Source organism: Rhodotorula paludigena (assembly GCF_050403205.1).
Source record: "Rhodotorula paludigena JCM10292 DNA, Rt_paludigena_JCM10292v1_ctg2, whole genome shotgun sequence".
NCBI classification, from domain to species: domain Eukaryota; kingdom Fungi; phylum Basidiomycota; class Microbotryomycetes; order Sporidiobolales; family Sporidiobolaceae; genus Rhodotorula; species Rhodotorula paludigena.
The window spans coordinates 613009-637400 of NW_027481456.1; the positions used below are offsets into that span (position 1 = coordinate 613009).

The 24392-nt window shown below is 65.7% G+C and overlaps 10 protein-coding genes across 10 annotated transcripts; 4 read left to right on the forward strand and 6 right to left on the reverse strand.

The window, feature by feature from the left end:
• Positions 1–321: 321 nt before the first annotated feature.
• JCM10292_004528 (uncharacterized protein) lies at positions 322–2493 on the forward strand (the record flags this gene model as incomplete). Its single annotated transcript, XM_076645863.1, has 7 exons — positions 322–501; positions 569–854; positions 911–978; positions 1035–1131; positions 1192–1331; positions 1466–1484; positions 1538–2493. The coding sequence occupies 7 exons, from the start codon at positions 322–324 to the stop codon at positions 2491–2493; spliced, it is 1746 nt and encodes a 581-aa protein (XP_076508733.1).
• A 618-nt stretch (positions 2494–3111) lies between these two features.
• Positions 3112–6152, reverse strand: MEF1 (Mef1p; the record flags this gene model as incomplete). The annotated part of the gene is made up of 12 exons (XM_076645864.1): positions 3112–3245; positions 3311–3641; positions 3706–4005; positions 4062–4205; positions 4260–4730; positions 4787–4937; positions 4994–5044; positions 5099–5203; positions 5262–5338; positions 5395–5483; positions 5553–5780; positions 5870–6152. 12 exons carry the CDS (start codon positions 6150–6152, stop codon positions 3112–3114), a joined length of 2364 nt encoding a protein of 787 aa, XP_076508734.1.
• Positions 6153–6408: 256 nt separating this feature from the next.
• JCM10292_004530 (uncharacterized protein) lies at positions 6409–9466 on the reverse strand (the record flags this gene model as incomplete). Its single annotated transcript, XM_076645865.1, has 14 exons — positions 6409–6434; positions 6504–6608; positions 6684–6741; positions 6831–7337; positions 7396–7566; positions 7634–7830; positions 7913–8078; positions 8158–8604; positions 8663–8673; positions 8740–8796; positions 8863–8906; positions 8980–9042; positions 9140–9155; positions 9424–9466. 14 exons carry the CDS (start codon positions 9464–9466, stop codon positions 6409–6411), a joined length of 1911 nt encoding a protein of 636 aa, XP_076508735.1.
• A 369-nt stretch (positions 9467–9835) lies between these two features.
• JCM10292_004531 (uncharacterized protein) lies at positions 9836–11378 on the forward strand (the record flags this gene model as incomplete). Its single annotated transcript, XM_076645866.1, has 3 exons — positions 9836–10560; positions 10614–10675; positions 10738–11378. 3 exons carry the CDS (start codon positions 9836–9838, stop codon positions 11376–11378), a joined length of 1428 nt encoding a protein of 475 aa, XP_076508736.1.
• A 93-nt stretch (positions 11379–11471) lies between these two features.
• On the reverse strand, positions 11472–12815 carry JCM10292_004532 (uncharacterized protein; the record flags this gene model as incomplete). Its single annotated transcript, XM_076645867.1, has 4 exons — positions 11472–12231; positions 12299–12320; positions 12379–12676; positions 12741–12815. 4 exons carry the CDS (start codon positions 12813–12815, stop codon positions 11472–11474), a joined length of 1155 nt encoding a protein of 384 aa, XP_076508737.1.
• Positions 12816–13180: 365 nt separating this feature from the next.
• Positions 13181–15215, reverse strand: TPD3 (protein phosphatase 2A structural subunit TPD3; the record flags this gene model as incomplete). Its single annotated transcript, XM_076645868.1, has 4 exons — positions 13181–13492; positions 13549–14132; positions 14188–15063; positions 15170–15215. The coding sequence occupies 4 exons, from the start codon at positions 15213–15215 to the stop codon at positions 13181–13183; spliced, it is 1818 nt and encodes a 605-aa protein (XP_076508738.1).
• A 1175-nt stretch (positions 15216–16390) lies between these two features.
• MRP4 (mitochondrial 37S ribosomal protein uS2m MRP4) lies at positions 16391–17571 on the forward strand (the record flags this gene model as incomplete). Its single annotated transcript, XM_076645869.1, has 3 exons — positions 16391–16607; positions 16721–17435; positions 17499–17571. The coding sequence occupies 3 exons, from the start codon at positions 16391–16393 to the stop codon at positions 17569–17571; spliced, it is 1005 nt and encodes a 334-aa protein (XP_076508739.1).
• A 122-nt stretch (positions 17572–17693) lies between these two features.
• On the reverse strand, positions 17694–20062 carry JCM10292_004535 (uncharacterized protein; the record flags this gene model as incomplete). Its single annotated transcript, XM_076645870.1, has 2 exons — positions 17694–19016; positions 19079–20062. The coding sequence occupies 2 exons, from the start codon at positions 20060–20062 to the stop codon at positions 17694–17696; spliced, it is 2307 nt and encodes a 768-aa protein (XP_076508740.1).
• Positions 20063–20504: 442 nt separating this feature from the next.
• Positions 20505–22693, forward strand: JCM10292_004536 (uncharacterized protein; the record flags this gene model as incomplete). The annotated part of the gene is made up of 4 exons (XM_076645871.1): positions 20505–20608; positions 20714–20781; positions 20850–21101; positions 21168–22693. The coding sequence occupies 4 exons, from the start codon at positions 20505–20507 to the stop codon at positions 22691–22693; spliced, it is 1950 nt and encodes a 649-aa protein (XP_076508741.1).
• A 139-nt stretch (positions 22694–22832) lies between these two features.
• Positions 22833–24282, reverse strand: JCM10292_004537 (uncharacterized protein; the record flags this gene model as incomplete). The annotated part of the gene is made up of 7 exons (XM_076645872.1): positions 22833–23051; positions 23109–23144; positions 23233–23613; positions 23673–23833; positions 23907–24099; positions 24159–24184; positions 24258–24282. The coding sequence occupies 7 exons, from the start codon at positions 24280–24282 to the stop codon at positions 22833–22835; spliced, it is 1041 nt and encodes a 346-aa protein (XP_076508742.1).
• Positions 24283–24392: the final 110 nt, after the last annotated feature.

The following is a 24392-nucleotide window of genomic DNA, read 5'->3' on the forward strand; positions in this document are numbered from 1 at the left end:
GATCTGTATCGTTGGTACCGCACAGTACGGCCAGTAGAGCCGTTCGCGACGGCGCGACTGTCGCCGGCATCCCCTTCTCGAAGCGGCAAGTGGACACGGAGGTCGAGATTCATTGAGTTGCTAGCCTCGTTCTCCGCTTCTGCTGCCTGCCTGCCTGCCCGCCTGTTCACGCGACCGCACACGCCTAGCACCGGCTTACGGCTGTCCACTCGCTGCGCGCGTGCTTGCTGTCCCCGACAGTGTGCCCCACACGCGGCGGTTCTCACGCTCGTCTTGCGGCACTCGATCGCTTCGAGCGTCGATCGTACAGCAGGTCGCAAAATGAGTGCTACAGAGCCCGTCACGCCGCCGTCCCTCCCGCCTCGCAAGGTATCGCCTGCCCCGTCGCCGTCGTCGCTTGCCCCGCCTTCCCGACCGTCCTTCTGGGAGCGCGCGAGGTCGTCGACGGTGGGAGCCATCGACGCGGCCTCCAAGACGTGGACCGTCAAGCCCGCTGCAAAGGTGCGAACAGTCCCCACACCGCGTTGTGACCCGCTGACACGCCGACGAGGCGGTGCTCCGACCGCAGGACGAGCCTTCGCAAGGCGATGTCGATCCTCACGCACCTGCAAGACTCGACGTAGAATGCGCGAGGGCAGCACGCATCCTGCGCACCTTCACGCTCGACGCCGCCGATCTCCCCGCAGAGGTGTCGCTCGCAGAGCGGCGAAAGTCGCAGGTCGTCCTGCGCAAGATCCCGCCAGCTGCAATTGCGGCTGCACAGGGACTAGTGGTGCTGACTGTGCTGCGGAGCGGCGCACTCGACAACGAGCTGAGCGGGAGCGGCGTTGTGCTGGCGAGGCTGAAGGACGGCAGTGCGTTCACAGTCCGATTCTTCGCTTGTCTCGACACTGAGTTGTTCTTTCTTCAGACTGGTCTTCTCCTAGCGCTGTTCGACTACAAAGCCTCGGGCCAGAGGAAGAGCCGCTCGAGAAGGAGGTACGCCCCGTTCCCTTGTCGCTGGATTTCGTTCGCTGGACATCCCCTCGTCTTAGGTCTACGACGCTGTCCTGGTTATCCGCAGCTCTAGCACAGTGGAGCAGCTGAAGTCGACGCGGGTCGCACTCGAAGGGGAGCTGAGCTTGACGGCCGGTGCGCAGCCTTCCGCCCTGCTCACTCAGCTTGTCGCATTCTGACACAGGCGCCCTTTAGGACCTGTCGGCAGTGGCATGACGCTTGACAACAAGATGCAGGAAGCGTCTATCTGGTGCTATGTCAAGCACAAGGGCATGTACAGCGAGGTCTCGCTCACGGGCCGGATCCTCCTTGAACGCGATCACGAGAACGAGCACGTCTGCACCACGCTAATGGGGTCTTGTCTGGGCTGACTTCTACTCCCGACAGACGATCCTATGCTGGCGCACGAGCTGTGCAAATCCTCGCTGGCGAGTTTGCAAGGCCCACATGGACAGACGGTCTTTTGCAGACCATCTACGCAGCTGAGGGTGAATCGATTCGACGTAATCACGCGCACATTCGCTGACCAAGCTCTACGAAGGCCTGGACTACGAGCCCTTCTCGATTCCGCAAGGACCCTGCTCGAGCGAGACTGCTCTATCGCCAAATCCTGCCGCTCGCTCCGCAGAGATCGCCTCGAGTCCGGCCATCATCACGACTACTACCGCCTCTCCTCCCTCTCTCTCGCCAATCGACACAGCCGCGGGCGGTGCCGCGCCCTCTCTCTTCTCCTACTTCTCCCGCTCGTCGTCGCAGACCTCGCAGGTCTCGTCACACTCCTCGCAGTCAAATACTCCCGCGACCTCGCCGCGACGGCAACGCCGCCTGCCGAAAGAAGAGCTCGACGACGAGGACATCGCGGCGCAGCGCGAGATGGAGGAAGCGATGAAAAGCTTCGGAATCGAGGATCCGAGCGTCAACCTTCGCTCGCGCTACGAGGACCCGCACCTCGAAGTCGACGAGCGGTACGGCGAAGGCGACCCCGAGGAGCGCAACGAGACGGCCGTCACCGGCGGGACAGGCACAGCAACGCCCGACTTGACCGCGAGCCCGGGCAGTCGCGCGCCTGCATCCCTCGGCGGCGGCGACGGCGCGCTGAGCGACAATGTCGAGCCTCCGCCTGGATCGCCAGGGTCCGCGGCTACGGACGACCCGAACGCGACGCCCGCGCTCAAGCAGGGCGAGGCGCTCAGCCGCCGCGGGTCGGCGCGCGAGAAGCCGCCGGTCCCGCCGCGCAGGACGCCGAGGATCGGCACGACCAGCTCGGCCGGCGCGAGTCCTGTTGTGGCGCAGGGAGAGACGGAGACGGAGGAGAAGCAGGAGAAAGAGGGGACGGAGAAGGAGAAGCAGATCGCAGAGGACAAGGAGGGCGAGGAGGAGAAGACGGACGGAAAGGATGGGGAGGTGGAGCTGGCGAAGGAGAAGACGGAGGAGAAGGAGGCTGAGAAGGACGGCGAGAAGGAGGGTGAGACAGAGAAGAAGGACGAGCAGTCGTAGAATCCGTCTGTGTGTGACCCGTCTCTCGAGCATATGTAGCCTTCCGTCAGACACTTGTCCTTGTCCAATCTAGACCAGTTCCATTCGTACTATATCTTCGTCGTTTGCTACAGGGTGTCGCGCTCCCACGGACGAGCTCGCTACCCCCGCCCCAAAGAGGCGAAGAAAAGTCGACCTCGTCTTAAAAGGAGGGCAGGACGTTCTCCCAGGCCATCCGCGCACTCGCTGCCGTGCCTTGCAGGCGTGCAGCGGGCTGAGCTGCGCGCCGAAGCTTGCAGCCGCGACGGCCGGGTGACAAAACTGGAGAAGAGGAGGGAGAGGAGCGAGCGCCTGCTTTTTGTGCGCGAGGCCAGGTGAGACATAGCAAACAAACATGCTTTTCTCTTCTCTGCGACTAGAAAGGCGAGAACGAACGTTTATGCACTTGCGAGACGTGTACGAGAGAGGAGGGGGGAATGGAAATCTAGTCAAGTACAAGTCTAGCGCTCCGAGCGGCGATGCGGCGGTATCGACGGGTGCACGAGAAGTAGGGCGAGTAAAAACAACCAGGTGAAATAAAACGGAGCGAAGAGTACATGCGGGCGGAGGGCAAAGGCAGAGGCGAACACAAGGCGACGCCTACTTCTTGCCCTGGAACGACTTGTGCGCCTCGATCATCTCGCGCTGGATGTTCGGGAGCACGGGCGCGTAGTGGCTCATCTCCATCGTGAACTCACCCTTGCCCTGCGTCATGCCGCGAAGGTTCGAGGCGTCTGTGATTGCGCAAGAGGGCGTGTCAGCGCGCTGCGTCACCCAAGCAGAGCGAGTGAAAACGTACAGCCAAACATGTCCTCGAGACCGACCTCGCACACGAGCGAGAACTCGTCCTCGCGCGTCTCGGTGTCGACGATGGTGCCCTTGCGCTGGTTGATGCCACCAATAACAGTGCCCTGGAACTCAATCGGCGCGACGATGTCAACCTTCATGATGGGCTGGAGGACGGCCGGGTTGGCCTTGAGGAAGGCCTCGCGGAAGGCGTTCTGCGCGGCGAGGCGGAAAGCAAGCTCGGACGAGTCGACCTGGTGGGCGGCACCATCCTCAAGCACGAACTTGCAGCCGCTGATCTGGTGGCCCGTCAGGATACCACGCTCGAGCGCGTCTTGGAAACCCTGCGAGATCATGCGAGTCAGCAAACAGTTGCAGAGCCTCGGCAGCGAGAAAAGCCAGCCGCACCTTCTGCACGGCCGGGATGTACGCCGCCGGGATGTTGCCGCCAATCACGGAACTCTCGAAGGCCGTGTCCTTGCCCGTCTCCGGGTCCTTCTCCATCGGCTCGATGCGACCAATGACCTTGGCGTACTGACCGGCACCGCCCGACTGCTTCTTGTGCGTGTAGGTGAAGGGCACCGGCTCCGTGATGGTCTCGCGGAAGGCGACGCGCGGCTTGCCCGTGACACACTCAACGTTGTACTCGCGACGCATGCGCTCGACGTAGATGTCGAGGTGCAGCTCGCCCATGCCGGAGATGATCGTCTGAACAAGCAACCATGTCAGTCCTGAGTGCGCTGCCGATGGAGGCTTTCACGCACCTCTTGCGACTCCGAGTCGACGTGAACGCGGAAGGTCGGGTCCTCCTTCTGGAAGCGGTTGAGAGCGCGCGAGAAGTTCGGGGTCTCCTGGCCCTTGGGACGGATGGCGAGCGAAATGACGGGCTCGGGGACAAACATCGAGGTCTGTCGGAGCTCAAAGTCAACACTGAATCGTTGTGACGCACGCGAGAGACGCACCATGGTGTAGCCACCGCCGCCGGACTGGTCCGAGAACGTGTCTCCCGACGAGCACTCGACGCCGAACATGGCGCAGATCTCGCCCGCGCCGATCGAGTCGACGTCCTCCATCTCGTCCGAGTGCATGCGCACGAGGCGCGGGACCTTGACCTTCTTGCCCGTGCGGACGTTGGTGATAGTCGCACCCTTCTTGAGCGTGCCCTGGTAGACGCGGATGTAGGTGAGCTGGCCGTAGCGGCCCTCCTCGAGCTTGAAAGCGAGCGAGACGAGCGGCGCGTTGGCGGTCGGCGAGAGCGTCTGGGGCGGGTCGGCAGGCGCCTCAACCGAAAGAGCGTGCGCCGGCGCCTCCTCCGGAGTCGGGAGGTAGAGGCAGACGCCGTCGAGGACAGCCTGCACCGACTTGTTGGCGAGAGCCGAGCCCATGAAGACGGGCGTGAACTTGAGACCGATCGTCGCGCGACGAATAGCAGCCTGCAAGCGAGACGTGAGCTGAGTTGAGGATCAGGAGCGGGACAGAGCGGACGCACGACAAGCTCGACGGGCGTGATCTCGCGCTCCTCCAGCCAAGCCTCAGCGATCTCATCATCAACCTCTGCGAGTGCCTCCACGAGTTCGGCGCGCTTCGTCTGCGCCATCTCGGCGTACTGAGCGGGAATTTCGTCGTGGCGGACGTCGATACTGCGAACGGACTGATCAGCTTCTCATTCAAGAGACAATGCGAGACGAAGACGAACCCCTTCTCGCCCTCGTTGTACATGGCCTTCATGTTTACGAGGTCGACAACGCTGCGATATGGCGGGTAAGTTTGGCTTTCTGCCTAGAAGACAAAATCAGCGCACCCAGCGAAGTCGGCCTCGGCACCCATGGGAGCGGTGACCATGGCCGCGTTCATGCGGAGCTTCGTGCGAAGCTGGCCGAGGACGCGCTCCGGGTTGGCGCCAGCACTGCGGGACCAGGTGAATCAGTGGCGGATCCGGCAGGATTCACGCGATCACCACGCACCGGTCCATCTTGTTGATGAATGAGAGACGGGGAACATTGTAGCGGCGCATCTGGCGGTCGACCGTGATGGTTTGCGACTGGAAAAAAGGGGTTCAGTCGGGATCAAGCCGGCATGTGCTGACGCTGTACGCACCTGGACACCCGAGACGGCGCACAGGACGAGCACGGCGCCGTCAAGAACACGCAGAGCGCGCTCGACCTCGATAGTGAAGTCGACGTGACCTGTTTCAGCGGAAAGACGTCAGATCCGGAAGTAATAGTGGCGTGGAAGGAAGAGGAGAGCAGACCCACCCGGCGTGTCGATAATGTTGATGCTGTACTTGCCCTCGCGCTCCTTCTCCGCGCACGACTTGACGTTCCAGTCTGCGAACGTGGCGGCACTCTGGATCGTGATACCCTTTTCGCGCTCGAGCTCCATCGAGTCCATCTTGGCGCCGACCGCATCGCGGCCGCGGACCTCGTGAATCGATGCGATGCGACCAGTGTAGAAAAGGATGCGCTCCGTCAGGGTCGTCTTGCCTGTGCCACCGCAACAGTTGAGGACAGGCAGAGGTCAGCTCGGAACCGCTTGAGAATGCCGTCAATCGCGCCAGGAAGCCGGGGCGCACCCGAGTCGATGTGAGCACTGATTCCAACGTTGCGCAGGCGGGTCAGGCGCGCCTTGTCGGTCTCGGTCGTCGGGTACTTGGCAGGGAGCGGCTGGGGCGGTGCCGGCTTGCTCTCCTCCTCTCGCCGCAGGGCCGACGCGGTCAAGGCGCGGCGCGGTGCAGCGATGCGCACAAGGCGGTTTGCGCCCTGCACCGCAACTGGGCGAGCGAGTGCCGAGGCGGCAACGGTGCGCGAAGCCCGGGGCAGGGCGTTGCGGAGCGAGGCGGATGCCGAACGAAGCATGGCGGCTGGACCTCGTGCAGCTGGCAGGGGAGACAGACAAAGGCGACGCTCGGTCGCTTGGCCTCGGGCGGGGGACCGGGAGCGAGGAGACGGCGGCAGGATCTGGGGAGTCGGAAGTTCTCATCAGGACCAACCAGGACCTCGACTTTCCGAGTGCTCAGAACAGCGCAAAACAGTGATGACAAGCTCGGTACTACCACAACTACAGCAGCAGCAATTTTCCAGGCGATCCAAGCAGGCGACCCTGCCTCTCCCCCTACTTCCGCTTCTTGCTCGCAGCATCTGAACGCAACACGACCTCGTCAGCGACAGCTCCAAAGCTCGCCAAGCAGGAAGCGGCAGCGCTCTCACCATCGGACTCGGCCTTGCGCTTCTTGCCGTCGGGAGCCGCAGCACCGTCGTCCTTGTCGACCGCCACAACCGTCTCGGCGTCGCAGTCCGGGCAGAACCACTCGCCTGCGAGCAGTGCGCGCGCGGGTCAGTCTTCGTGCATTCATCCGAAAGCTGACAAGAAGCAGGAACGAGACACACCGTCAGGGATGTCTGGCAAAGGCGGGTTCAGGCAACGCATGTGATACGCCGCCTCGCACTGCATGTACACGAAACAAGCCGTCTGGTCAGTCTTTGCTGCAGAAAATCGAAGAAGTGAGAAGAAGGGCCGTTGGCGGGCAGACGCACCTTTTCGCACTCGAGGATCTCGCCCTTCTCGTCGCTCGCCTCGAACCCGCCGCACACCTGGCAGTTGTCGGTCGTGTGCAGCGCGGGCGGCCAGCGCGGCAACTCCTCCCACGCGTCGCTCACCGTGGTGCTGATGCCCGCCGCGCGCTTCTTGCCCTCGCCGACGCTGCTCTCCTTCGCCGCGGCGGGCGATGGCGCGGGCGGCGTCGCGGGCTTGGGCACAGGCGGACCGAACGAGAAGCCAAAGCCGGAGAGATCGATCGCGGGCTTGACGGCGGGAGCGGAGGACTCGGCGGCGGGAGCGGAAGCGGCGGGCTCGGCGGGCGTGTCGGTCCCGGTGGTCGGCGACGGCGAGACGGCTTCCGCGAGCGTCTTTGCTTCGTCCTTTGCCGCTTGTGTCGGAGGCGGACGAGCGATGAAGAACGTCGTCGACTGCCCGGCGGCGATGTCGAGCATCTCGATGCCGTCGAGGTAGTCGATGCGAGCAGGCTTCGTAGCCGACTTGGGCTGCTCGACGAGCGCGTGTCAGTGCGCTGGAGAAGGAGCAGCCGAGCAAAGGGCTCACAGCACCGGCACCAAGCGCGAGCTCGCCGTAGTGCGCGTTCTGGCCCCACGCGACGGTGAGGTTGCCCTCCTTCGGGTCGTTGGCGTTGCAGAAGAGCGTGACGCCGCCGGCAGAGACATGAGTCCACTTGTAGCCCATGATGTCTTGCACAAAGCGCGGCGTCATCCACGGCTGTCGGGCAGGGCGACATGAGTCGACAGGATCGCGCAGAGCGAGGACGGGCAGAGCGGAGACACACCTGACCGGCGCTCCCGTCACCACTCGTCTTCCACTTGCCGCAGAGCAGGACCATATTCTGATTGTCGATGAACATGGTGTTGGTGCTGCCAGCAGCGACCTTGCGGCAGCGGGTGATCTCGTTGGCGCCCGAGAAGGCGGGAATGAGGGCGGGCGTCATGGCGTCGACTTGTGCGCCAAGACCAAGACGACCAAGTCCTGTGCAGGCAGGGCACTCGTTCAGTATCTGCGGCAGGTACCGCCCTCCGCGCAGAAGCGGGATGTTCCAAGCGATGCTCACCGCCAAAGCCCCACGCGTAGCAGTACCCCTCATCGTCCAGCGCAATGTTATGCTGCTGTCCACTCGTGATCTGCACGATCTTCTTCCCGCTAAGAGCGCCGTCGACCAGGAGCGGCTCGCTTTGCACAATGAAGAGGACGCGCGAGCCCGCGATGTGCTCGCCAGTCTGTGCCGTTTACCCGATATTCAGATCAGCCGTGCGACTGACAGAATAAGTCAGCAGGCAAAAGAACGGTCGTACGCACCCTGCCGTTCCCGAGCACGCCCTTCTCACCCGTCCCAAACGCGTACACCTTGCCACTCTCGCACAGCAAGAGCGAGTGACTCGTCCCCGCGCTCGCCGCAACGACCTTCTCGTCGTCGATGCCCCCGCCCTTGATGCGCTTCCAGCGCGAGATGTGCTCGTCGCGCTCGTCGTGCCCGCACTGCCCATACACGTTCCACCCCGCAGACCACGCCTCGCCGCTGCGCATGACGAGGATCGTGTGGCCCCTGCCGCACGCGGCGTGCACGATCGGCTGCTCCTTGAGCGCTGGGGGCACCTGCGCGTCTGGGAGCGAGCGCAACGGGAACGGCTCGTGAGCCATGGGCGTGTCAGACGGAAGATCCTTGGTGCCGAGGTGCGGCACGGTCAGGTGCGGTGGGAGCGGGTGCGAGAGCTGGTGGTGCTCGTTGCGACCGAAGACATAGGCCTACCGGAGGATCGTGTCAGGACAGCAGGGACAGGGACCGCGCGGACGGCAAAGGCACCTGATCATCGACTGCGGCGTGAGCAGACGGTCAGCAAGCTTGGCCGGTAGGACAGCAGCACAAAGTGAAGAACGCACGAGTGATAGCAACGGCATGGCAGCCCGAGTGCGAGGTGAAGACGCGCTTGAATTTGACTGTGCGAGGACAACGGGGCCGCCATAAGAGATGCACTGATCAAGCAGCGAGGGAGTGCAACGCACCGTTCGCGACGTTGCGGATGATGTGCGCATTGCCGAGGTCAGGGCTGTGCGCGGGGCAGAAACCGTGAGTTGATGTTCAGGCGGCGCGAGGGTAGTCCCAGTGCGGCCTCGTCTTACCGGTCCGGGTTTTGGAAGTTCTTGTTGTTCTTGTCCTTCCGCCCGAGAGTTGCAAAGTCGGTTCTGCACAGGAGATTCCAGACAAAGCGAAAGCCCAAGGGGGTCAGATGTCAAGGTCAACTTGGGCGAACAAAGAGACGAAAGGCGCAAGGCAACGCACCCGCCTGCGATGAGGACTGCAAGGTCCAGCAGCGTGCCAGAGAGTGCGAGCGGGCGTGAGTAAGAGGACGGCAGCTTCGAGCAGCAGAGTGCAAGAGGCGACGATGCGGGAAGTCGAGCGCGCGGAAGCAGCGGGATGCGCGTGCGAGGAAGGGGTCACGAGCAGCACGCGCGCGCGCGCGAGTGAAGCGGCGTGGGGCCGTGTTTGTGCTGTGCCGACGCGTTCGAGGGGATTGCCCGGAAACGCGCGCCGGGAAGAAGCGCGAGGGAAGAGAGAGGACGTACGGCGGCCCCAGGGCTGTTCGATGTGCGAGACGGGCGCGGCCATGTTGCGCGCGGAGTACGGCGCGAGTCTGGAGCGGCGCAAAGGCGAGCGCAGCGCACGCGGCCGCGACCGCCGACCGCCCGTGTCTCGCCTCGCCGCCCGCGCGCGAGCCAGCCTTTGTGCCAGCGCGTCGCCTGCCCTTTATCGCCTCGCCCTCGCAGCAGAGTGCCAGCGAGAGAGCACGCGCAGCTTCAACAGCTTGCCACTGCCCGCTCTACACCAAGCGAGACCGCCAGCGAGTCGCCGTCGGTGCTGCGGCTTGATCCTCCTCGCTTTCCGGCTGCCGTCACCCCGCAGCTGTTGCGCACCTCCCGCCAAACAAGCAGAGCAGCTCTCGCGTAGATTTGTAGCATCTCGTCAAGATCCCGCAAGATGGACCGGTCCTACGGCGCGTCGACGTCGATCCTCCACACGCCCTCTCCCCTCGACCGCCGCTCGCCCTTGTCATCGAGCGCGCTTCTGAGCAAGGCACAGCTCGCCCAGTCTCTCGCTCCCTCGAGTGGTGCTCCGCCCGCCCTCACCGGCGGGACCGTTGCCGTCCAGCCCCTCTCCTTCAACCCGCACAACGTACCCGTCCGCTCGACCACCGCCGCGCCGCTCGCATCGGCCGCGTCGGGCGCGATCAAGGCCGTGCGCTTCTCGCCCGCGCACTCGTCTGCGCCCGTCAGCCGCATTCAGGGCTTCGCAACCCCGCCGAGGTCGTACAGCTCGCCCTCGCTCCTGCGCACTGCCGCCGCCAACAGCAGCGGGCAGTATGGCCTCGGCGGCGGGGCCGTCGCGACACCTCCGCGAGGTGATGCGCAGAGCGGAGGGCAAGTGCAGCCGCAACAACCGCAGCAGCAGGTGCACACGCCGGCGAGCAAGCTGCACCTCCCGCACCTCTCGACTCCCCAGTCGGTGCAGTCGGCCCTAGCAAAGTCCTCGACAGCTGTCCACGCCGTGCAGGATAAGCTCAGCCACGCTGGTGGTGCGATGCAGGAGGCAAAGAAGAAGCTCGAGGTCATGCCGCTCGGGAGGGGAGAGGCGGCGCGACGGCTGCGGGTCAACGCCGTGCTGCTGGTTGCGTGGTGGGTGTCGAGCCGGACCACCCTCTACAGGTGCGTACAGATTTGCCTCTGCTCGTAAAACGCAGCTGACGCCGCTTTCGCAGGTTCGCTGCGGGTCACCTCGTCGCGGCTGCACCGCAACTCGACACTCCCCTCCACGTCTGCGGTGAGTCCCGCTTCTGCATGCGCCGATCTGCCAATGTTCGCTGACCATGTTTGCACCCGCAGAGACGCTCCTCCTCCTCCTCTTGTGCTACAACATCATCGACTCGTTCCGCACGCTCAACTCGCTCTCGTCCCTCGCTCCCTCCGCCACCGTCGGCCCGCTCCACTCGTCCTCCCCCGCTCGCCCCGTCCCCGTCCGCGCCGCCTCGTCCCTCGGCTCGCTGAGCACGCCGGCGCGCTCGTCGCCCAAAACGCGCCCGTCCCCCTCGCCCTTCTCCGCCTCGCCGCTCGGCTCGCCCGCCGCGGCCCAGTCTCGCCTGCGCAACACGTCCACCTCGTCGCCCTTCCGCGCCTCGGCCCTCGCGTCGCCGAACCCGCCGACGCCGCAGACCCCGACGTCGGCGCTGCGCCGCGCCAACGACAGCGCCGCGAGCGAGGCGGGCTCGGTCCTCCGCCGCTCGCTCGGCCGCTCGGCCGCGGGCTCGCCTCTGGGCACGCCGCTCGGCTTGCTGCGCACGCCTGGCGGAGGGAGTGACGCTGCCGGAGGACAGATGGACGAGTTGTCGGCCGCGTTGACGGCGTTCGAGGCGAGGCATGCGGGCGAGGGGGCGACCGCAAGCGACAGCCCGAGGTCGATCAAGGTCGAGAGCAGGGAAGATGTCGAGAGGCTCTTTGGCGACGACGAGGGCGCGCAGCAGCAGTAGATCCCACCTCGACTCCTTATAGTTACAGCTGGAGCCGGTAATACACCTCGCTTTGCACACCATCTCTGCTTGACATTTCGTGTGAAAGAGGCTTTATGACTTGTCGCGTTCCAGCTGCTCCTGCCGCCCGACCCAGACTACGAACTGCGAGCTCGCCAACTTCCCCGCCTGCACCTTCTCCGCTTCGTCATCCCACCCGACTCTCGCAATCCTCCACCCTTGCTCCTCGCTGCCGAGCTCCTGCCACGCGCGCAAGAACTCCTCGAGCGGCTCTTCGTCCCGGAGCTCGCTCGCGACAACGACGACCGTATTCGCGCCCGCGTGGCGCAGGATCGTCTTGGCGAGCGGCGCGGACAGCGACGGGTTGTAGATGCAGTCCACTGCGAGGATCAGGTCGGGTGGGGTTTCGAGCGCCGAGGGGCGGCGCGAAGAGGGGGACGAGGAGAGCGGTGCGAACCCGGACGCATGGAGCGAGTGCGAATTGGCATCCCATGCGGCTGCCTCGGCGAGCCAATCCAGCTCGAGGACTTCGACGGTCGCGACGTCGCCGCCGCTTGTACTTGGGTTTCGGCGCGACGCCGTGCGTGCAGAGTCGGACGCGGCAGGGAGCACGCCGTTGCCGCGCAGATTGCGCATCACGAGCGGGAGGTTGACGAGCTGATCGCTGAAGATCCACCGGCCGCGCGCAGGCGAGCTCGAGCTGCCCTGCCAGATGGACCGCAGAGCGACGCCGAGGAACCCGGTGCCGGACCCGAGTTCGAGGATGGTCGACGTCGAGAGGTCGGGCAAGAGGGCCGGGCACGCCGGCGACGGGAAGTGGTGCTGCTGTAGGAGGTACTGCGCGAGGTTGAGGCTGCAGGCGGGCGTGTCAAGGCGTGTCCACAAGCCGTTCAAGCGAGACAAAGTGAATGGAAGCAGACCTGAGGCGCCATACAACCGAGCCTACGATGTGATATGCGTCAGATGCGGCGCTACAGGACTTCTGCCGGCCACCACGCACCCGTATCGCCCTTGCGGTTCCGGAGAGCGTCGAGCGCTTGGTGCACATCGACTTGAACGACCACCTCGTCCTTTTTCTGGCCTTTCTTGCCCTTGCCGCGAGCGCCTTTCGAACTTAATCGCTCGTTCGAAGTCGACTGGGCCGCGAGCGGGTCCCGGATCGTAAGCGAGACGGGCAGGATCTCCTGCGTCGACGAGTGAAAGCCGAGTCCGCCCTTGTCTCCAGCCTGTTCGTCGGATGCTGCGCTGCCAGAGCCCGATGAAGAGACCTGCAGCTTGCGAGTGTACAGCAGGAAGATCTGGCGCGAGCGACGAGGGTCAGCGCTCGTTCATCAGTCTCTGGCGAGTTTGGACGCGAGGCACCTCCTCGTCGACGTCTTGAACAAGCGTTGACCCGCGAGGAAGGTTGAATGAAGTAGGAGTCGCAATGTCCGTCATCTCCTAGCAGTACGAGAGGTTGCAAACATGGCGACGGGGTCGGAACGAAGCGAACGAAGCCGGCTCGCGGTCTCGCAGGTTGCGGGCGAACGCGACCGAGCGTGAGTGGGTACAGCAGTCTTTTATTCGTAATTCACAGCAGCCTTCGAAGCAGCGGCACTAGGCAAGGAGAAGAAGGAAGGAGGGGAAGACGGCGGAACGAAGGAGAGACAAGTGGGGGTCAAACGCTCAGAGGTATAGCGCGCGAGGCGTTTGGGACGAAACGCTGCAGAGAGAGGTCGACGATGAAGGCGATACGACACACACACAGGGATGCGGAGGAGACGGAGGGCGAAGAAGGGAGGAGGACGGCAAGACGGAGGGGCCTAGTCGTCCGTCATGGCAACCTCCTCGCTCTGCGACTCGCCCGTCGCGACCTGTCTCGCCTTCTCTGCAGCCTTCTCGGCAAAGAAGCGCACGTCGGCGTCCGTGTCGGTCCGGAGCTTGTCGACGGCGGGGATGATTTCGCTCGAGACGAGTTCGGGCCCGCCCTCCTGCGATGCGAGCGTGCTCGAGAGCACCTCGAAAGCCTTGGCGACGTTGAAGCGGATGTTGGGGATGCGGTCCTCGGAGAGAGTGACGACGGTGGGGAGGATGGAGGAGCGGATCGAGTCGACGTCGAGCGCAGGTGCCATGGTCTGTGGGGAAGAGACGGTGAGTACAGGTTGCCGAAAGCTCGCACGCATCAACGCACAGTGATGGCAAAGACGGTGGTCATGCGGTAGAGGTAGTTGACGTTCTGGCCCATCTCGGTGACCCGCGGGATGATGGTCTCCTTGGCCCAGTCGACGCCAAAGACCTCGGTCAGCTTGCGGAGGTTGATCGTCGCCGCCTCGCGGATCGAGAAGACGGGGTCGCCGAGCCAGCCCATGCACAGGTTGGCGAGCTGGTCGTCGAAGAACTGGACGCCGAGCTGCTTGGCCAGGAGCGGGATGTACTCGATGATCGCTTGCCGCACACGCCACTGCTTGTCCTCGGCGAGCTCGACAATTGCGGGAAGAAGCGCCTTGGACAGGAGCTCGATGCCGATCACGTCGTTGACGACCTCGAGCTTCGAGATGATGTTGAGGCGGACCTCGGGGAACTCGTCCTTGAGGAGCTGGAGGAAGAGCGGAAGGAGGTGCTCGATCGTCGCGTCCTTGCCGAGCTGGGGCGCGAGACCCGAGATCTGGCTGCCGAGCGCGGCACGGACGTGCTGCGACTGGTCGGTCGAGAGGTCGCGGATGCAGGGAAGGATGCGGGCGAGAACCGACTCGCGGTCGATGAGCTCAGCGAAACCTACAGAGACGTCGTCAGCGCTAGCGGAAGAGATCGGTCTGTAGACAGAACGCACCGGGAATCTGGCCCGCCGCAGCCGTCCGCACCTCCGCCTCGTTGTCCTTGAGCAGGGCAACGAACGCCGTGACGAGCTCCTCGCGGACAATGTCCTGCCCCGCGGCCTTTGCGAGCTGGACAAAGTGGTCCGCGACCATGTACCGCACGCGCCAGCTCCGGTCCTGCACGAGCGACTTCATCGTGCCGCCGAGGAGGTTCTTGCACTCGTCCTCGCTGAGCGCCTCGGCGATGGCGATCATGGCGTCGACGGTGAGGAGGCGGACCGAGTCCTGGTCGTCGGTCGAGAGCTTGCGGAAGGCGGGGAGGAGGTCCTTGACGAGCTCGTCATGCGAGAGCTGCTTGGCGAAGCCGCCGAGCTCCTTGGCCGCCGCTCGCCGCGTCATGGGCGTGTCGTCGTCGCAGAGCTTGGAGTACATGGCGATGAGCTCGGCGCGGACGCCCTCGGTCGCCTTGGGGTACGCGGCGGCGTAGAGCGCCGTGGCCGACGTGCGCGAGGTGAACCACTCGCCGGTCGAGAGGCGGCGGACGAGCGGGACAAAATGCTCGTCGACCTGGTCCTGCGACAGGAGGCCGCAGACCTGGTTTGCCGACTGGCTCGCCTTCTCGCGAACGAGCGTCTCCTCGACGCTGGCGAGGTGCTCGAGGAGCGGGAGGATGACATGGCCGTACTCGGGCCCGCCGACGTACTCGACAAAGGGTGCGCCGAGCTCCTCTGCGAGGGCGAGGAGGATCTCGTCGTCGTCGTCGAGCGACTCCTGGAGGAAGGGGAGGAGTTCAGAGCGAGTGCGCTCGGGGCCGAGGGCGATGCAGATGGTCGAGATGCGGTGGATGGCGTTGAGACGAAGAGTGACGTCCTCTGCCCTCAGCTCGTCGACTGTGCAAGCGCGTGCGCGGCGACGAGAGGGCGGGGACGGAGGGGCAAGGGGGAGGGGGGCGTCAGTGAGGGTGCATCACTTTCACTCCGGGGAGAACGGGCGCACCGAGGACGGCGATGGGGTGGAGGGGATCTGCCTGCCAGTTGGACATGTTCGCACGCTCGGCAAGTGCAGGCGGCGGCGCGGAGGAAGCGGTCGAGTGGATGCGAGCGGTGATGAGGAGACAAGCGCGCGCACACTCGGCGGGGGCGGGCTAGCGGGGGTGCAGGGGTGTGTGTTAGGCTGTGCTGTGCGCTGCTGAGCTGCTCGCAGTCTCGCTCGAGCTGCTCGCGGGCGGGGCGGTGAAGGTGAGCGCTCGCGAGTGCGGCGGGCGAGGCGAGCGGCCCTCCCCGCCCTAAGTCCGCCTCTCTCCGCGGCGCTCTCTGTGACGAGATCCAGCACAGGGACTGCATGTAGAGAAACTACAAAATGCATGTTGTTCACTTGACCTTCGAGCAACATTTCTGTCGAGAGGTCTGGTTGGATGAGCGCGAGGCGATCATCGCCGCCATTCAGTTGACCGCCAATATAGCGCCAGGTCCGCCGGTTGCGTCAGACGCCCTCCACCGAGTCGAGCGAGCGTCGTTCGTTTGCGTCTGTTGACGACCTGGATTCTGTGCGAGCCGGAAGAGCTCGGTGACCTGTTCGCCGCCAAATGCAGCACTCGCATTAGACTCGGTCAACGCCGCTGCCGCTACATTGACGAGCTTGGTGCGGCTCGTCTCGTCTGCCGTCGCGCTGCTGCGAGCGGCGCGCGCAAGGCCGCTCGACCGCGCCGAAGCGTACATCGGGACATCCGCAGTGCAGCTCGTTGAATTGTTCGAGTGCGAGACCGAGCCGCGTCGTCGCGCTCTTCGCCCCACTCCGAGCCACGCGCATCTCGAATGGACGGCGGGGTCGCTGGAGTAGCATGGCGGACGTCTCAGCGAACAGAAGCGAAAGAAAGTCCAGCACGGGCGCAAGAGTTCGACATGGGCGGCAGCTAAATCGTGACCAGATCAAGGCACACACGACGTCAGCAACAGCGATTGCAGGCAGGTCAGAGCTGTGTAGCAGCCAGTCGTGCGGACAGGTCATGGAGCAAGAAGACATCGAGGCGAGGGCGGCTGCGCAAGCCTCGGTAGGATTCGAGACTCAGCCAGAAAGATATGTAGCAATCTGTAGCGACCTTCGCGTAGCACACAAGCTTGCTGGGCGAGGGTTCGCAACTTGGCGGGAAGCAGAGGTCGCGGAGGAGCGCACAAGCGAGAGCAGCGTCGTCCTCGTCCCCCCGCTCGAGCTGCCGCGATGGTGTCTGCGCGAGTGCCCGCCGCACGAACAGCCTCGCAGGCCATCCGCGCACACGCTTGCCGCGCCGCTTCGACGAGCGCCGCTCCTCCTCCTCCTCCCGCGTCCGCCTCGCCCGCGCCCTCACAGCCCTCGTCCTCCAGGCAGCGCGCACAGGAGGACGCCTACCAGTCTATGCTTGCCAAGGTTCAGCAGCGCAGGGCAGAGCGCTACACTGGTGCGTCTCGCTCCTCACACGACCGCCCCGTGCTTTTTCCCGGGCGACCGCGAAGATGCCGGGCGGTGCATCCTTAGGAGTATCGGGCTGACGCGGCTCTCTTCCAACTACAGCGGACGCATTCACGCAGCTGGGCTCGACGCAGAACCGCGACACGGTGTTCCAGCCGCACCACTCGCTGCACCGCCCTCCCGCTCCTCCGGCCGTCACGACGTCGCACCTCGTCGCCGCGGGTGCCCACCTCGGCCACTCGCCCGCGCACACGCACCGCGCCGCCCTCCCGCTCGTGTACGGCACCCGCACCGGCATCTCGTACATCGACCTCCGCCAGACCCTCCCCGCCCTCCGCCGCGCCGCCCAGATCGTCAAGGGCGTCGTCGAGCGCGACGGCAAGGTCCTCTTTGTCGGCAGCTTGAAGGGTGCCGAGCGCGCCGTGTGGGAGAACGCCAAGCGCCTCGGCGAGAATGGCTTTGGCGTGACAAAGTGGCTCCCCGGCACCATCTCGAACGCAAAGGAGGTCTTTGGCTGGTGCGAGATCCCGCAGTCGGCACAAGCTGCCGAGGGCGGGCGTTCGGCCGGCCCGCGCGCGACGCCCATGTCGTTCAAGCCCGACCTGCTCGTGCTCCTCTCGCCGACGCTCAACCGGCACGCGCTCCGCGAGGCGACGGCCAACGAGATCCCGACGATCGGCATCATCGACACGGACCTCGACCCGCGCAGCGTCACGTACGCGATCCCGGCCAACGACGACAGCCCGCGCGCGGTCGAGCTCATTGCCGGCGTGCTCGGCATGGCCGGCAAGGACGGCCTGCGTGCAAAGCAGGAGAGGTGCGTCGCGCTCTCCTTGTCCGCCTCATCATGTGCTGACTCGAGAGATTTCCTCTTCTGCAGGCTCGCGAAGGAGGCAGCGTTGCTGGCACGGAGGGCGCACAGTGAAATGCGCGCACGGCGGGGAGACTGGTAGACGAGCCTCACACAACGCATCTCGCATTCCTCGGACCTTCTTGCGTGCGAGACTGTACAACGAGATGCACTGCGAAGATGAGAGACAACAAGCGAATGATCCTACTCGGACGGAGCGCGTTCCTACAGCACCAACTCGCCCCTCCTGTTGACCCCAAACCTGACCAGCTCGATCCGCCCGTGCTCCTCTCCCTGATCATACGGCGGCGGGCGGCCCTCGTTCTCGTCTTCGACCTCGTGTTCTTGGCCCTCGTTCTGCTCGTCCCGCGCTCCCACCTCAGCCGAGGACCCATCCCCGTCCCGCACGCTCCCGCGCACCCGGCCCTCGCCGCTCCGACTCGTCTGCCTCGACGCATACTCCCGCGCGTCCAGCTCGTCCTGGAGCGCCGGGCCGAAGCTGTCCCTCCGCCCGCGGTCGGCCGACGCGGTGCGCGAGGACGGGGCCGGCGATGCGCGCGCAGGGTAGGCGAAGTCGTGCAGGTCTGGAAGGAGCGGCGGGGGAGGGGAAGCTGGCGGCGGAGGCGGCGGGAGGGCGGGTGCGGAAGAAGACGGGGCCGGGCTCGGCGCGCCAAAGTACGGAGGCGGGAGGTGCGCCGGGGGAGGGGGCGAGGACGCCGCGTGTGGATAGTCGATCCCTGGCGGCGGTGTCTCGCCGGGTCCCGACGCTGCTGTGGCGTGCATGTCGGGGCCCGGTGGAGGTGTCGACGGGAGGTGAGCGGACCCGGCGTGCAGCGGGGGAAAGTCGATGTGCGGCGGAGGCGTCTCGGCTTCGCTGCCCTCACCTCGCGAATGTAGCAATGGAGGCGGCGGCGAATCGGCCGCGTCGGCAACCGCGCCAATTCGCGAGCGGTACGCGGCAAAGTCGTCCGGCGGGGGCGTCTCGCCGTCGTCCGACTCGTCAATCACGCCGCCCATCGCGGTCGCGAGCTCGAGGCCCATCGCGCTCGACGGCTCGCCCGCGGACGGCGGGCTCACGTCGTCGTAGATGCCCGGCGGCGGGAGGCGCGTCGAGAGCGTCGCCGGGAGGGACAGCTCCTCGTACCCGTCGTACTCCTCTTCGTACCCGTCCGTCGGGTAGCTCGTCGCGTAGGGCACCTCGTCTGGTCCCCCGGCGACGAGAGCGGGCGGTGACTCGAGCGACCACCCAGAGCCAGACGCGGCGGGCTCGCCGGAATCGTGCTCCGAGTTCTCGACGTACGTCGGGACGGGTGCATCCGTCTGCAGCCACGGCCCGCTGGGTGCGCCGGCGAGTGCGTCGGGGACCGAGTCGCGCACAACCTCCTTCTGCTTGTCGGAGCGGATCGAGGGCGTGTCCGGTACGATGAAGACTTGCTGCGAGAGCTGCGCTTCGGGCGGGGGCGTGGTCGCGGCCGAGGCGGGAGTGGCGACGTTCACGAGACCGATGGTGACGACGACGGCGAAAGAGACCGTATGAAGGATGGTGGACTGCAATGAGAGGGACGTCAACTCCAGGTGCGCGGCGAAAGACACGGGTCGGATGTGCGCACCTGCGTGATCGACTCGCAGGAAGGGTCGGTCGGGGGATGAAGCACGAGACGAATGACGATAGGCCTCGAGGACGAGAAGCGCGCCGACTTGCCCGAGTGCGCGAGGACCGTTCGTAGTTCCTGCGGCTCGTTCACAGCCGGGCCTCGCGGAGCGGGAGGCAGCTCTTCGATCTCGTCTGCTTCCACCGCTGGCCGAGAAGGCTCTACGAGCTTGGCGACCGTGATGGTGCGGACCAGCTCGGCTGAGACGGTGCGCAGGCGGAGACCCTCGCCGACGGCTTTCGCGTCGGGCACCTCGATCCGCGTCATGAGCTCGATGGGCTCGCTCCGGCGGAAGGCGGTGCGAGGGAGGCGGAAGGAGAAGGCGAGGGGCGACGTGGTCGAGACGGTGCGCGGTGTTGCCGAGGGTGGAGAGGCGGAAGACGACGCAATCGTGCTGCCGGCAAGCAGGGCGCCCGGCGGCGAGGTACGCACGAGATGAACGGGCGCGCAGCGGACGATGGGGACGGTCGCAGGGTCGGAGAAGAAGAGCGTGGCGGTCAGGGTGTAGTCGAGGCCGGACGCAGCGGGCGCGTGGATGCAGACGGGGAGGTCGGGCGTGAGTTCAAGCTTGAACGGCGACGCGCTCGGCGGGAACGCGGCTGCGCTGCCCGCTGCGGCTGCTGCGCTCGTGCCCTGTGCGCCCTCGCCCCAGAGGATCTGGCGCTGCTCGAAGAGGTCGATAGGGTCTGTCGCTCCGTGCGCGCGTTCGACGCCCTTGAACGACACCTCGAGGCGCGTGCAGTGCGGGCGCGCGTCTGCATCTCCTGCAGCGTACTTGACCTGCACTTCGCCGGCGACAAAGGCGGGCCCGTGTCCGAGAAAGCCGAGCTGGAAGGACGTGCCCTCGGCTTGCGACGGCGCGAGGTTGACGAGGACGGCGGACGCGCCTGCATCCGCCGAGCCTGCCTCGGTCGAGTAGCCTGGCGGACTGGCGTCGTTCATGGTGCCCTGCGTGGCCCTCGCCGTGCTCAGCTGAGCCACCGGCGCGAGATGACGCGAGAACACGCGGAACGAGGCGGTGCTCGGGGTCTCGCAACGGGGCTCTCGCCGCTGGGAAGGGTTTTCCGGAGTCTCGGAGGCTGCGAGGCGCCCAGATGGACTCTGCAGATCGCCCAGCTTTTGCTCCTGCGCGGACGACGGCGGCGAGGCAGCGAGAGCCGGGTCGAGACCGCCGTCGTCCGCCTCGCGCGGGTTGACGGCAACCGCACGCCTTGCTGGCAGAGACAGGCTGCGAGAGGAGCGAGCAAGGGCACGCTTGGCCCGCACACGCACCCGACGCACCCGCTGAGACTCGCGCCGCACCGCCTCGCCGTCGCTTGCATCTCCGAGGCTCTGCTTGCTCTGGTGGTCTGGGAGGAAGCGAGGGACGGGTGCGCAAGGGCGCATGGCAGGCTCTCTCGACGACTGGAGCGACACGGGCGCGCTCTCGTCGTACCTCGCAACGCAGACGGATGTCACGGCCACCGCCGCCCTCCCCGCCCTCACCTCGTGCGTGCCTCGCGCTCTCTCCCTCTTCCTCCGCTCCTCCCGCTCTCTCCTGCACCCTCGCCCAGCCACGATGAGCGCAGACTGACACATGGTGTCCCAACACAGCGCCTTTGCCTCGGCACTGGCCGGGAACCAGGACGCCGCCAGGGATGCACTCGAGGATCCGCTTTTAGGTCTGTCCCCTCCCTCCCCATCTCCCGCATTTATCGCACCCGTCCTCACCCTCCAGAGCCGCCCGCAGATGCCCTGCCGGCCTTCACCTATGCCATGCCCATGCAGGTCGTCGTCCTCGGCGTCACCGTCACCCTCCTCAGCATGCTCCTCGTCCACCTCCTCTTCACCATCCGCTATCACGCCCCGCTCAACCGCACCAACTATGCCCTCCAGACCATGGCCACGGGCCTGTCGCTTGCAAACCTCGCGGCACAGCTCCACATCGTCATGGACAACCTCTATCGCGACGGCCGGGTCTGGCCCTTCATGTTCGACTACAGTGCGCCATCCCTATTTACGGTGCACGCGTTTCGCCGGTCCCGCTGACCTTCATCCTGCCTCGCAGTCGAGGTTTCGTTTCCGAAAAAGTCGTGGTCCCAACCGCAGCGCGCAGCCTGGCTCCTCCTGCAGGGGCTCAACGCACTCGCGACGCACTCGACCCACATCCAGTTCCTCACGATGCTCTTCCCCTCGGCGCTCGAAGCCCGTCTCATCCTTGGTCTCCTCGGCCCCCTCGCCGTCGCGACGGCCGGCCTTGTCTTCACGTCGCTGGCCGCCTCGCCCGCCGTCAACGATCTCGGCGACGCGATCCGCAACACGGCCAACTCGTCGCTCACGCTGCTCTACACGATGGCGCTCTTCATCTGGGGCCTCACGCTGAACCGCCAGCGCGCGTGGCGCACCGAGGGCGGCACCGCGTCGTTCGGCGGCCTCGCGCTCGCGCTCGGCCTCCTCGGCACCGCCGTCAACTTTGTCGAGATCCGCGAGGAGCGCATGCGCTGGCTCCCCGGCGTCGTCACGTGCATCCTCCTCTGGCAGAGCTGGGTCGGCTTCTGGTGGTGGGTCGGCGCCGGCATGTGGACCGGCGAGGCCGAGGACGTCGAGCGCCGCCGCGAGAAGAAGAAGCGCAAGGAGGAGCGCAGGCGCCGGAAGCGCGAGGCGGCGGCGGCTGCCGCGGCGGCGCAGGGCGAGGGCGCCGAGGGCGAAGGGACGGGCGCGCGCAGCGCGGTCGGCAGCCTGCGCAGGCGGTTCACGCGCACCAACACGGCTTCGGCGGGCGAGGTCATCGAGCTGCAGGACATGCAGCGCTCGTCCGCAGCCGCACCCTCGCCCGCGGACGACGATGCTGGCGCTGGCGATGGCGGCGGTGGCGGCGGCCACAACTCGCGCAGCGATTCGAACTCGTCGACCGTGTCGTCCTCGCGCCCGTCGTCGCATCACTTCTACGATCCGCTCGTCAACCTCTTTGTGCCGTTCCTGACGCGCCTCCGCACCGCGCACGACGCGGCCGCGATCGCGCAGGCGGCGAAACCGCCCGGCCTGCCCGAGGACGTGCGCCGCGGGTGGGGGATCCGCGCGCTCATGATGCGCGGGAAGAAGGAGCGCGGGGAGCGCAGACAGGCGGCGCGCGGGAGGGTCAGGAGCGGCGCCGAGATGGACGCGGCGGAGCGGAGGGCCGGGTTCGAGCTCGATGGCGGCGCGAGGCTCGAGGAGGAGGAGCGCGACGATGATGGAGGAGGTGGAGATGGTGGGGCAGGCGCAGTGGGTGCGCGGCGTGGCGGAGACGAGGACGAGTGGGAGGACGCCGGCACGCTCTCGTCCGACGAGAGCAGCGACCTCACCTCGTCGGCAGCGTCGCGGCGCGCCGGCGGGCGACGACGCGTTGTCGGCACTGCGCCGAACGGTGCGGCTGCCGCGCCGGTCGATGCCCAGATCTCCCCGCCTCGACCAGCCGGCGCCGGGCCGCGCGAGACGGGCGACGAGTCAGCGCAGCACTGGGCCGCGCGCGCCGAAAATGCCGACGAACAGAGCGCGTGGTCGTGGCGAGGGCTGTGGACTCGGTGGCGGGTGAGGGATGTTTCGCAGTGGTAGGCTTGTCGGTCTTTTTTGGTCCTGTTTGATCCGTACGTTTCTGTTGTTGCCAACACTGCTTCTCTCTATTTGATGCCGCCTTTCTGCTCGAGAGATGCCACGGAATACTTGTTGTCCCTTTTTTGGATCTACCCGAATTCTACGCAAAGCTCTTCTCAATCTCGACAAGGGCATCGACCGTCTCGAGGACTGTCTCCTGCCACCCCTTGAACTCCTTGAACCCGAGCACTTCCTTCGCCGGCGACGTGGCCAGCACGGCGAGCGGCTTCCCGTGGTCCTTGTACTGCTCGGGGCTCGCAGGCAATGCGGGCAGGCGAGACTTGAGTGCCGGCCGCTGCTCCGCAAGGAAAACCGTTGCCTGCCAACAGAGAGGGTCAGCAACTCCGCCGTACGGCACTGATGCAGAGCTACTCACCTCCTCCCAGGTGAATGCGCCACCATAGACGATGAACTGGCAAGAGCAAGTCCGAGGTCAGGACGAGTTGCACGACCTTCTCAAGCAATCTGAGCAGCGGCACTGGCACAGAGCGCCAACGTACCCTCCGACCCGCAACCTTGCTCTCGTCTTCGACCTCGAGCGCCCGGACGTGCGCAAGCGCGACGTCCTCGACGTGCGCAAAGAACGGCAAGCGGTTCCAGGGCACCTCGCGGCCCTCGGGCCCGTTGATGAGCGCATAGATGGCTGCGCTCGACGTGTTGACCTCGCTGCGGCTCGCGATCTTTTGCAGCGGCGGGCCGTAGATCATGGGCGGGTTGATGGCCGAGAGGACGAGGCCGTGCTCGGCGGCATACTTGTGCGCGGCTTCTTCCGCGAGCTTCTTCGATGCCGAGTAGACGAAAGGACCGGTCTGACCCTCCTGGAGGACCTCTTCGATCGTAGCGGGGTTCCAGTCCTTCTCGGTATAGGTGTAGTCGCGCCACTGCACGAAGAATGCGTCAAGAATGCGCGCCTTCCTGCAAGCGTGGTAGACGAGCATACAGGTCCACCCTTGGCAATGTCGGTGACAGCGGCGAAGGACGACGTGACGACGATGCGCTTGATGCCGGCGTCTTTGGCTGCCTGCAGCACGCTGAGCGTGCCCTTGACGGCCGGGTCGATAAAGTCCTTGATCGGGTCGGTGTAGCTGAGCGCGTAGGGACCTATCGAATGAGCAAGATGAGCTTGGAGCTAGCATAGCCAGCAGGAAGAGGCTGTCAGCGGAAGGAAGCGCACTGGCGGTGTGTGCAACGGCATCCACGCCCTGCACGGCCTCTTTGAGCCCCTCGCCCGTGACGATGTCCTTTACCTCGACAAGTTCAAACTTGTCGGCGTGATCAGGGTACCGGTCGACGAGGTGCTGCGCCTTGGCCCGCGAGCGAACCGTTCCGCGAACGCGCCAGCCTGCGTTGAGGAAAGCGTCGATGACCTGCCGGGCCGCTCGATGTCAGTACAAGCCGTACTCAGGGCACTGACGGCGGTACGCACGTAGCTGGCGACAAAGCCGGACGCTCCTGCATGGCGTTATCGGCGCGAGGGATGGGGTGAGCGCGGCGGGAAGAGCGAGCTGAAGGGAGAGAGGCGCACCGGTGACGAGTACGGTCTTGGCCATTTCTCAATCAGAGTCTGTCTCGAGCGCAGGTCAGCAGCACGAGCGGTCAAGAGCAGCGCGAGAGGAAAGCGGGTCGTCCGTCGGCCGTGCCTGACGGCCGTTTGCCCCAC